This window comes from Syngnathoides biaculeatus, chromosome 18 (assembly GCF_019802595.1).
Source record: "Syngnathoides biaculeatus isolate LvHL_M chromosome 18, ASM1980259v1, whole genome shotgun sequence".
NCBI classification, from domain to species: domain Eukaryota; kingdom Metazoa; phylum Chordata; class Actinopteri; order Syngnathiformes; family Syngnathidae; genus Syngnathoides; species Syngnathoides biaculeatus.
The window spans coordinates 7,213,860-7,225,237 of NC_084657.1; the positions used below are offsets into that span (position 1 = coordinate 7,213,860).

General features: G+C 38.7%; 1 protein-coding gene across 1 annotated transcript; it reads right to left on the bottom strand.

The window, feature by feature from the left end:
* Positions 1-4,240: 4,240 nt before the first annotated feature.
* bsx (brain-specific homeobox) lies at positions 4,241-7,015 on the bottom strand. The gene is made up of 3 exons (XM_061803916.1): positions 6,772-7,015; positions 5,657-5,847; positions 4,241-5,216 (listed from the first exon to the last, which is right to left on the bottom strand). Exons 1-3 carry the CDS (start codon positions 7,013-7,015, stop codon positions 4,974-4,976), a joined length of 678 nt encoding a protein of 225 aa, XP_061659900.1. The 3' UTR covers positions 4,241-4,973.
* Positions 7,016-11,378: the final 4,363 nt, after the last annotated feature.

Sequence of the window (11,378 nt, forward strand, 5' to 3'; positions counted from 1 at the left end):
ATTATTCACATACTCTGACAGTCATTGCATCTTAAAGAAAACAGGATTTTTAAAAAACTTGTTCCATTAATATCAAAAGTAAACATAAGCAGCATGTCTAGTTCGTCTTTGTTCTACGTTGCCCAGACTGTGTTGCTACCTAAAGCAGCGGTGGTGGATGCTGTCATTATAGAACACATTGATGGGCTGTGTAAGTACTGTAACATTTGTAATTATGAGTGTACATTTTTAAGTGTGTGTGTGTGTCTTTGTGTAACATAAACTAGGATAAAGAGTTTGGCGGAGCAGCGGTCATTCTTAGAGAAAGTTCCATGTGCTGCCTAAAAGAAGCCAGTGGCTAAATAACTGGATGAGCCAAAATTTTCTTCATCTAAATCCCAACAAAACCAAGACAACTGTTTTCGGCAATAAAGAAAAGAGAATTGCTGTTAGGAAACACCCGGACTCTCTATCTTTAAAAACCAAAGACCAAGTCGGAAACCTTAGTAATCTGATTGATTCCGACCTGACTTTCAACAATCATATCAAATCAATCACAAAAACTGCCTTCTACCATCTGAAGACCATATCTAGAGTGAAGTCTTGTAAGTGTCAAGCAGACCAGGAAAAGCTCATCCATGCTTTTATTTAAAGTAGACGTGACTACTGTAATGGTCTTCTGACTGGACTCACCAAAAAGAGTATTAAACAGGTGCAGCTCATTCAGAATGCTCCAGCTCGGGTGCTGACCCGAACAAAGCGGTCAGAAGATATAACTCCAATCCTAAAGTCCTTGCACTGCCGTCTAGTCAGCTTTAGAATGGATTTTTAAAGTTCTCCTGATTGACTTAGGTCCCGAATTCTTGAAAGAAATCCTTACGGAATACAAACCCAGTAGAGCTCTGATATCGACTGACAAATAGTCAAATAGTGGAGTGCAGAGACATTTAGCTATTATGCTGCACATAAATGGAATAAGTTGCCAACGGACGTGAGGTCAGCCCAAAGTGTGAATGTTTTTAAAAACCAAGTTGAAAACTCGTTTTTTCTCATGCTTTTTAGAGTATTTCTACTTTTTAATCATATTTAATCATATTTCTTACTTAGAAAAACATTTTGTCATTTTTGTTTTTTTTTATCCAATTTTAAATGTTTTATCTCTTTGTTTTCAAGTACTTTTAATCATGTAAAGCACATTCAGTTTCCGTGTATGAAATGCGCTATACAAATAAGTTTGTTTTGCCTCTGCTTTGCTAATAATAAAAAAGGTAGAAAGGTAGAAATATAAAATAACGCACAACCTCAAAGAATGCCGCATCTAAACTGGAAATTAGCAGGCCACTGCAGACATCACTTCAGAATGTGGGCATCTTAAAAGTATGTTATTATTAATATTAAAATATTGAAACTCAGAAAAAGTTAGACAGATTGTTCTGGAAGTGAACTTTTATACGTTTGCAGCTCTGGGTTCAGTGTACAATATGCCCTGAGCACCCTCCGCAGGGCTCCCCAAGGGACTTGGAGTAATGCTTTCTGCTGGTCCACAAAGCACATGTAGACCAGTTAGGCAAACGTCCATGGTTCATCCAGAACTTAGCTGATGGCATAGAGCTGGTACTCGGCCAGGAGGAAAACCTCACTGCATAAACGTGAGATTTGACTTCCCAACTGACCCACTTCTCCAGCACCCTGATTAGACTTTACCAGGGAGGTTGAGGAGTGTGAGTCACCTTTAGTTGAAACACTCTACGGTCCCCCTTGCCAATAATGGAAAACATTTTATTTCAGTTGTTGCTGATGAAGTTGGACCAATTAATAAATTTGGGGGGAATTTCCTTTTCACGAAGGGCCAGGAAGATATATATATATATATATATATATATCAATTTTCTGACCCACTTATCCTCACAAGGGTTACGGGATTGCTGGAGCCCATTGTTTAAAAATTTAATTGTTCTTTGAAAACTGCATCTTGTCTTTCCTTTGGTTGTTTTTGAGTGATTATATATATATATATATATATATATATATATATATATATGGGTGCTGAACTTTGGATGCTCACTTTATAGTGTGTGATTCTGTGCCGATATCAACACTTTGAGGTTCGTTCACCTAATCTAGTGTGGTTTCTCTTCTGCCATAAAGGAGTTTTTCGAAGGACCGCCCCCTTCACAGGAAGCACTCGAGTGCAGCTCATTTTACTAATTGTGCTCTCACATTATTATCAAAGCTCTATTTGCCTATGAAATATTTTAATTAGATTACTATCTCTGTTTAACCCATCGTGGGCTCTTTGAAGCTCTGTGTTTTTAGCATTAAATCCTCAGATGCCTGATAGGAAACAAATGACACGGCCCTTTTAATTTAATGAGAAATGTGGCCTATCCAGACTCAGTCTCTGGATCTTTTTCAGTTCCACCTACTCGTTTTCCCCCATTGAAAACCAGTTAATTGAAGGAGTCTTTCACCGCTATACATGAAGGGCTTCAAATTAGCATCCCTTTCTGCCCATTGGGAAGATGATGCAGACGTGAATGCTTTGATGTGAGGAGGACGCTTCAGTAGATGGCGGGCTTGGAGAAAATGAGCTGATGACTCTGCTATTAGGCCCAAATGCAGATGCTGCCATGTGTTGCAAAACACTTAATCTTTTAATTGATCACCTTCTGCATGGCCTATTTTCGCATTTCCCCCTGCTGTCTGATAATCTGAAACACATTAGGACATGGCATGGATTGTTGTGTTTTTTTTTTTCCCAAATGGCAGGACTACAAATTCAATACGGAAGACAAGTGTATATTATTGGCGAATATCAACTGTGGGAAGTTGTTGCTCAATAGGGTCGTGAAAGTGATTGATCATTATACAACAATTTCTCCTTTAGAATTATAGAGGCAATAGTGAATCAGTCTGTTTCCCCTCCTCCCGGTATATCTATTATAAATAATTTCTTGAGATGGTATGCCATGAAAAATTTCGAGTGTTTGTGAATTAGTCCAGTTATTAAGGACTCTTATTTATTAATTTGGAAATTGGTTTGTAGGGAGGTAAGTATTATTTCTTGATACCATAGAAAATGTTTATTTCCAACAAAGTGAGTGTTACGAATTACATTTTTCAGTGTTGTCATAAATCCAATTTCAGCGGGGGGTTGGGGGGTGGGGGGGGGTATTCTTTCTGCCCACCTAAATTATTTGATGTATCCGTCACAATTTCCTCAACATTTCCAACATGTTGACCATAACAAAATCTTCACTATTTGCAGCTCGTCAAATTCTTGCTCGCCAATACATTTAGGCAACCACAGAGCAGATTTTTTTGGGTTTCACATTAACACGTGACAAATTCTAGAAACGCGAGGAAGCAAATGAGCAAGTGCTGCCGTGTGTTCGTGGATCAGTGACTCAAAATATTACATTGTTTTGTACTGAATGACATCGTTTTTTTGTTTTAAATTCAAGTATAGAGTTCATTACTATGGATGTCAGACTATACTTTGCATTTTGACTGTATTGTCAATAGTTGGTAATTTATTTTTATACTTTACAATTTTTACTGGCGACACAGTGGAGCAGGTGGAGGGCGTTGGCCTCACAGTTCTGAGCACCTGGGTTCAAATCCAGGCCTCGCCTGTTTGCATGTTCTCCCCCTGCCTGCGTGGGTTTTCTCCGGGCACTCCGGTTTCTTCCCACATCTCCAAAACATGCAGCATGAATTGGACATCTAAATCGCCCCTAGTTGTGATTGTAGGGTTAGCCTAACCTGCGACTGTTGTCTGTCTCTATGTGCCCTGCGATTGGCCAGCAACCAGTTCAGGGTGTACTCCGCCCCGATCGGTATATATTATTTTTCTGCATCATTTGCACACATGTAATTGTATCAGCATTACCACATTACCAGTAACCTTTTATTGCTAAGCGACTCAGCATAGTCTTTTTGTGTCTCAGAAGTTTTTATTTTTTATTTTTTCATAGTAATTGTAGTACCAGAGCGGGTAAACTACCGGTTTCAAATTCCTTGTGGGTTTTTTACATTCTTGGCAAATAAAGAAGACTTTGATTCTGATTTATATATTATTTGTAAATATTTTACATGTCGAGATTTCTATGATTATTTGCAAAGCAAGACTTTATTACATTTATACTCGTGTATGTATGCGTGTGTTACGCAAAAATGTATTTGAAAAATGTATCTAAATATTTTTATATTTGCAGGTAGGGTTGGCCAGCGATAAATATTTTGCTGGGCCATAATTTCACCAAGAAGATAAAACCGTGAAAATTGCGAGTTATGTAATGTCAAGTCGAAACTATAAACAAAAAGCAATGAGTTTTTTAAAATTTAATTCGGATAAGTATTTCAGTTGCAAACTTGCACATGGATGGATGAAAAGTGCTGAACTAACATGACTTTGTAATTTTCGAGGAAAAGGGGGAAATAGCGTCAGTTTACTGTGAACACATTCTAATCATGTGCAATCGAAGTCCGACGAAAAGAATATTTTCAGTTTAAAGAACAACACATAGGCTCGAATTAATGGAGCACAACATGGATTTCTGATGTCATGATTTTACATAGAAATATATGCACAGTAGTTTCTATGACAATTGTTTAAGGACAAAATCGGGGGAAAAAAACTCAGAAAAAGCTTAACAAAACATATCTTAAATTAAACTATTCCGGAACAGATTGAATTGGCTGTGTGTGCGTATGTGGGACCCCGCCGGGCCAATATTAAAAACAAAATAAACGTGTATCACGTAATTTCATTATTTACAAGTATTGTGTTAGATTCCATCAAAACATATATTTAGAACTGATTTACAGAGATGGAAAGAAATAGTTAAAATTTTCAACCGCTTCATTTGTCAACGAGTAAATATTTTTAATGAGTACCATATCAAGTACCCGTTATTTTTTATTATTTTTTTTTTTTTTTACAAACTTCTCCGACGCGCAAGTGGCTGCATGTAAAACAGCCACGCAGCCTACTATAGGAGATGATCCGGGGAGCAAATATCATCCTCGATATCCACATCGTCGTCGTTTTCTTCGAGCAAATACGTGTCTCGCTCCAGCGGACCTTTCAGGTCCTCGCCCCTCTTCTCGGTCACTTGGTGGTCGCCCGTGTTGTCCACGGATCTCTCCAAGTGGCCAGCAGTCTTGTGCTCATCCTGGGCTTTCCTTAGTTGCTTTTTGTGCTTCATCCGGCGGTTCTGAAACCACGTTTTCACCTGAGGAGGGGAACTTGATCAATATGTGCGTGTGTATATATGACTGCGGCCATGAAATTACAAAAATGCATTTTAAGAACTTAACATCCATTCATGATAAATAAATATATATATAATACATAGGCCTATCTCACAATATCTTTTCATGTTTGGAGCATGCATTTCAGTTTCATCCGAACAACAGCAGTTTTGATGTTAAGTATTAAACATAAATTCAAAGTAAACCACGACACCACAGTGAAGTCAAATGCGTCTGTTTGGATTTTTTCCTGACTGCACGGCGCTTAATTGAATAACGAAATACCATTTGAATTCATTTATCAGGCTACTGCAAAATAAAGTTCACTCCAAGTCATGCACGTTTCTTACTTGCTGGTAACGAAAGCGCCCCGCCCTTTTTGTTGTTGTTGTTGTTGTTGTTTTGTCTTGTTTTTCTGTACCTGCGTTTCGGAGAGGCTGAGCGCGGTGGCGAGCTCCACTCTCTCCGGCGTGGACAAGTAGCGCTGGATTTCAAACCTCTTCTCCAGACCGGAGAGTTGCGAGTCGGAGAAAACCGTCCTGGCCTTCCTGCGTCTGCAGTGCTTCCCGGGCAAGTCCGCGTGGTGCTGGAACAAGGCCGGCATCTGCATCCCTGCATTGGACGGCGGGGACCGAATGTGATCACAAGTGTTAACTGGAGCCATCACATTACTGATATTTAAAAATAAATCTGACTTTATAATTTGCGTTTGTTCACTTTTTTTAATTCGGGGAAGGTAGACTATCAGAAGGAGGCAATTGCATGTTTATATTAAGAGTGTTAGTAATAACTGCATTGTTACAGTACTGAAAACACACTTTTGGAAATATTTCTTTTACTGTGTCTCATTAATAGAGTTACACTTAAAAATAATTCATCTTTGGTAGCACATGATTAAAACGTGGTGAGTGAACATAATTTCTCTATTCCTGGAAAAATAATCAAATTATATATGTTAAACGCATTTGATCATATGCCACGAACATGTTAGAATTAAATAGATCAAACGACTTTTTCTGTGTGCTCTACATTGTGGCCTAATTAGTTAACCACTAGAGGCGGAGGTGAGGTGGTTGATTTGGTTGGACTGGTAAAAATGTGGTAAACTGACATAATTGTACCATTTTGCTTTCGATAATAAAGTGTAACATTTTAATCATGTGCAATCATAAAGTCAATTGAGGCGACTTCTTTTTTTTATAGGTTGTTGCCCAATAGGCCAATCATTGAAAGGCGGCTTCATTTTTAGTTGCCCGTGATTCAAATTGATTAAACAGACAAATGTTTTCCCCGATTCTTGATCACAGTGAAATTATATGTTACTTGAACACATTCGAATCAGGTGCAGAATTAGGTAAAATTAAATAACTTTTGATTGTGGCCTAATAGGCTCATGGATTGGCAGTGGAGGAAAAAATAGTCAAATTAAAGTCAGAACAAACCATACCTTTATTAGGCTAAGCAAAAATGTATGTTTAGAATATGAGTAGTGTTATGTTTGATAACTTGCTGTATCATGATCAGAGGTGAACTTACCAGATGTAAAGAAGTACTGGTGATGTTCGGGTTTGTGGAGCGGATGGTGTGGATGTGGGGCCAAAACTGGCGTTGGCATCAGCGGGTATCCATACTCCAGGATGGGCATCCTTGAGGCCACGGAGCTACAGAAAGGCGATTGAATAACTTCTCTCAGCGGCTTAGGTTTGTGCAGTAAGATGTCTTCTATAAAAAACGACGTCGACCTCTGCGTGACACCCGCTGTTGAGTAATTCATGCTCATGATGAAAGTTATTCGGAAGTAGGCTGTTTTAACTTGAAACATGCATCAGAGCCAGCCTTCTTTGGGTTGAAAATGCAGCCCCTGCGAGGGCTCAGTCACCATGTAGTCTTTACCCCTGGAAGGGCAGATTGGCATCAAATCCTTATTCACACAGGAGCGTGGAAATGGATTGAGCCGTCAGCCAATTAGGGTGCAGATGGGCGGGAGAGACCGGAGGGACAGAGTTGGAGCTCCGATTGGTTGAAACTGTGCACTCGGCGAAACTAACATCATCCAGAAAAAAAGCACGTGGTGTTGAACACGTCGTCATTGGGACGGAAACAAATATGTAGAACAGCGCTTACAAGGTTGCCAGGCAACAACGCCGTTTTTATGCGGAATCGCGTAGACCTCCTGTGGAAAAGTGACAGTTTTGAATTTTTGGGAATCCGCAGTGATTTGTTGAAAATTGTCAACATCATATTATTCATTTATTATTATGTTTGCTTAAAGCATTTCATTTGATTAAATATTAATCGGCGGCACTGTGGTGCTGCTGTAGAGCGTTGGCCTCACGCTTCTGAGGACCGAGGTTCAAATCCTGGCCTGCCTGTGTGGAGTTTGCATGTTTTCCCCGTGCCTGTGTGGGTTTTCTCCGGGCACTCCGGTTTCCTCCAGCGCCCCCGCCCCCCAAACCATGCATTAATTGGAGACTCTAAATTGCCCCTCGGTGTGATTGTGAGAGCGGCTGTTATCTATTGTATCTCTATCACCCTGCGATGGGCTGGCAGGCATTTCAGGGTGTACCCCGCCTCCTGCCCGATGACAACTGGAGTAGGCTCCAGCACTCCCGTGACCCTTGTGAGGATACGCGGATCATAAAGTGAGTTCAATGATTTCCCCTCTATCTAAAAAAGACAATAATTTTACTCGGGAGGAAAAATTAAAATGGAAATTTTTGGTACTTATAGCAACAATGTTTGTGTGCATAACCAAGCAGTGTGCTCCATAACAATTAGCTGAGTTTTTCTTTCTTTTTTCTTTCTTTCTTACTTTCTTTCTTTCTTTCTTTCTTTCTTTTTCTTTCTTTCTTTTTCTTTCTTTCTTTCTTTCTTTCTTTCTTTCTTTCTTTTTTCTTTCTTCTTTCTTCTTTCTTCTTTCTTTCTTTCTTTCTTTTTCTTTCTTTCCTCCTACTTTAAAATGCAATTGAAAACAACGGAACAACAGACAACTTAAAACATATTTTTTGAATTGAGTTTAATTAAAATAATTTAACTTTAATTTTGAGTTCACCCAACTGTTTCTTCTTTTTTTTTTTTAATTTTCAGATTTAATTCCTGCTCGACTCTTCCTTCGCGTGCGGCAATTGACGTTGCATAATAGAGAGAGAGAGGGGGGGGGGGTAATCCGAACATGTAGGTGTAAATCAATGATTTTTCAATAAGTCATTTTTTTGTTGGTAAATTTTTCACCAAATAGGCACAGCGGCGATAATGTTTGAATGTAAAAGGCATATCCCAAATTTTCGTTTCTTCATTTCCGTTTTTAAATTGGATGTCACCGGAATAACAGGTTCCAACTAGTCTCGTGCTGACGACCAGTTCAGGGATGTTTCTCTCCTCTCGCCTGGCCTGAAGTCAGTTAGCATAGGTGAGAGTACGCCCGCGGCCTGCGTGAGGAGAAAAAAAAGAAGGGATGAATGAATGGAAAGTGGCGTGCCCGTTAACGAACCAAAACTATTTGCAATAATTTGCTGATCCGGTGTTGTCATCACATTTCCAATCAGGACAATTAATGCCAAAGTGCCTCAATGTTGGTTGGAATCAGGCTGCGATGCTTTGTTAGCCAATTATGAAGATATTAGAGCGGAAACTGTAATCCGAATGTGCAGGACAGGATTTCCATTTGATCAGACGGACGAAGAACAAATTCATTACGATGAATAAGTGCAGCTTGAGTTGCAGTCGTGTTTTAAAAAAATCCTGTGTGTCTGTCTGTCTGTCTGTGTGTCTATCTATCTATCTATCTATCTACTATCTATCTATCTATCTATCTATCTATCTATCTATCTATCTATCTATCTATCTATCTATCTATCTATCTATCTATCTATCTATATATCTATCTATCTATCTATCTATCTATCTATCTATCTATCTATCTATCTATCTATCTATATCTATCTATCTATCTATCGATCTATCTATCTATCTATCTATCTATCTATCTATCTATCTATATCTATCTATCTATCTATCTAGCTATCTATCTAGCTATCTATCTATCTAATCATTCATGACAAAGGTGATTTTTCTTCTTCTATATGCCAGAATAGTGAAATGAGTCCTTTAAAAAAACTAAAACAAATATATATTTGACAATCCAGTAATGATTAAAAAAATCTGCACCTAAGACTAATATTTTTTCCCACAATATTAAACTATTGTTGGACCAACTAAAATGAAAAGTAATTTCATTCAATTGGAAAAGTAAAGACCAATTCAATTTTTTTTTTAATAGAGCGTCACTACCTCTCCTTCACTGTGTGTCAAAGAGGATTTTTGCTTTTTGAGAGGAAATCTGGAAAAATAAATGGATCAAATGGTGATTAAATGAGCTTTAGGATTCTTTCTTCAGACACTGTTGAGGGGTTTTGTGGCAATTGACCCCTCCGTACAGGGCACTTAACCACGCCTCCTGAAGTCACGTCACCCCACTGTTGCTAACCTCAGACAAACATTAGACAAAATGGCGTCGCAGGAAGAAAAGTCGAGAGCGAAATTGTCCGATTTACCATCTGACTTTTCACTCGCATTCTTACCGAATAGTGAAATATCGTTGAAGAGCAGACAGCAGGGCTTCAAGTATTTCAGCGAGGGGTATTTCAATGGTATTTCCATGCATATCGACGGAGAAACCATTGATATTCGCGCGAGATCCTTCCGGAGTCAGAGGAAGACCGAGAAGCCACATACATTGCATCTGCAGTTGAGTTCTACAAGGATATCTGAAGCTCACTGTACATGTCAAGCAGGGTGAGTGCATTTGTTATATTTTGCATATTATACATTTGTGGAAAACAATTAACCGTACCTTAATAGATCTTAATATAACCCAAAGACGAATTCGTCATTGACAGTTTCCTATTTTCGTGTTACCTATCACATGTGTGTGCAGAATGTTTACATGACGTATATATTATCCCTAAAATACTACCCATTGAAGGAGTAGAAACTTTCCAAAACGTCACTGCTCAGTGCTTAAGCCATGTGTGCAGGAAAGTTGGTAGTTCACAATGTAAATGTACACCAGATTCAGTCACAGAACTGATAATTTGTCTTTGGCTTTTAGAATTCTTCATTGTGCCTCGGCCCTCTATGGGATTGTAATATAACAATTTCAATACATCCAAAACCTGTAAAGGCTCTAAAATATAATCTAAAATATAAATCTCTTATTTTTTCAGTGTTTCTGGATCATGTTCACATATTGTTGGGCTGGTAATAGCATTACAACAATGGCAGATGATGGACTTCACAGAAGTGCCATCTAGACTGGCATGCACATCTCTTCCAGAGCAATGGAGCAAGCCAAGAGGTCGCAAGATTGAGCCAGTTGCAGTTCCACAAATTGTATTTGTCAACCCCAAACTTGAAAGAAAAAAAAAGACCTGTGAGGAACACATTGACAGACTGCAGGTAATTTTATTTGTTTCATTACATGTTGACAGTACACGTTGACCAAGCTTGGATCTACACCAGATGGCAAAGTGTGCTCCGATGGGAAGACAGGGATCCTTGAGGTCAAATGCACCTATTCTGCATGAGATGTAACTGTGCAAGAAGCCAGTACTTCAGATATTTTCTGTTTGGAAGATAATGATGGACAATTGTGTCTCAAAACTAATCGCAAGTTTTACTATCAAGTACAGGGACAGCTGCTCAAACCTGGAGCTGAATTTTGTGATTTTGTGATTCTACATAAGAACAGACCTATTTGTTCAGCGAATATACCCAAACATTGACTTCATGAGGAATATGTTGAATGACCTGAGTCAATTTTATTACCAACATGTGCAGTCTCATATCATAAGACATTAAACTGACCCATGAATTTCTTTTTAGGGTTGATTACATTTGTGTCACATAGGATGTTTATGTACTTCCCTATATGGATCATAAACTTCGTTTTGTTTTAACTTGAATAAAGTAACAAGTGGAAATAACATAAAATGCTGAGGGGTTTACAGTATCATAGGTAATCATAAATGGGTATAAATTCTTACATCTTGAATGCGTCTGACTCACAGTAGAAAGTGTTGAGGTAGATGTGTCGTCGTTGGTGCCAATATCTTCAGTCAGGGTGCTTTTCCTCAGGCTGACTA

Excerpts from the sequence above, each read along its gene's own strand:
- bsx (XM_061803916.1), bottom strand. The coding sequence starts at position 7,015 with ATGAGCATGAATTACTCAACAGCGGGTGTCACGCAGAGGTCGACGTCG. Across the intron at positions 5,848-6,771 it reads CCAGTACTTCTTTACATCTG|GGATGCAGATGCCGGCCTTG; the intron begins GTAAGTTCACCT and ends CGTCCAATGCAG. Across the intron at positions 5,217-5,656 it reads TCAGCCTCTCCGAAACGCAG|GTGAAAACGTGGTTTCAGAA; the intron begins GTACAGAAAAAC and ends TCCCCTCCTCAG.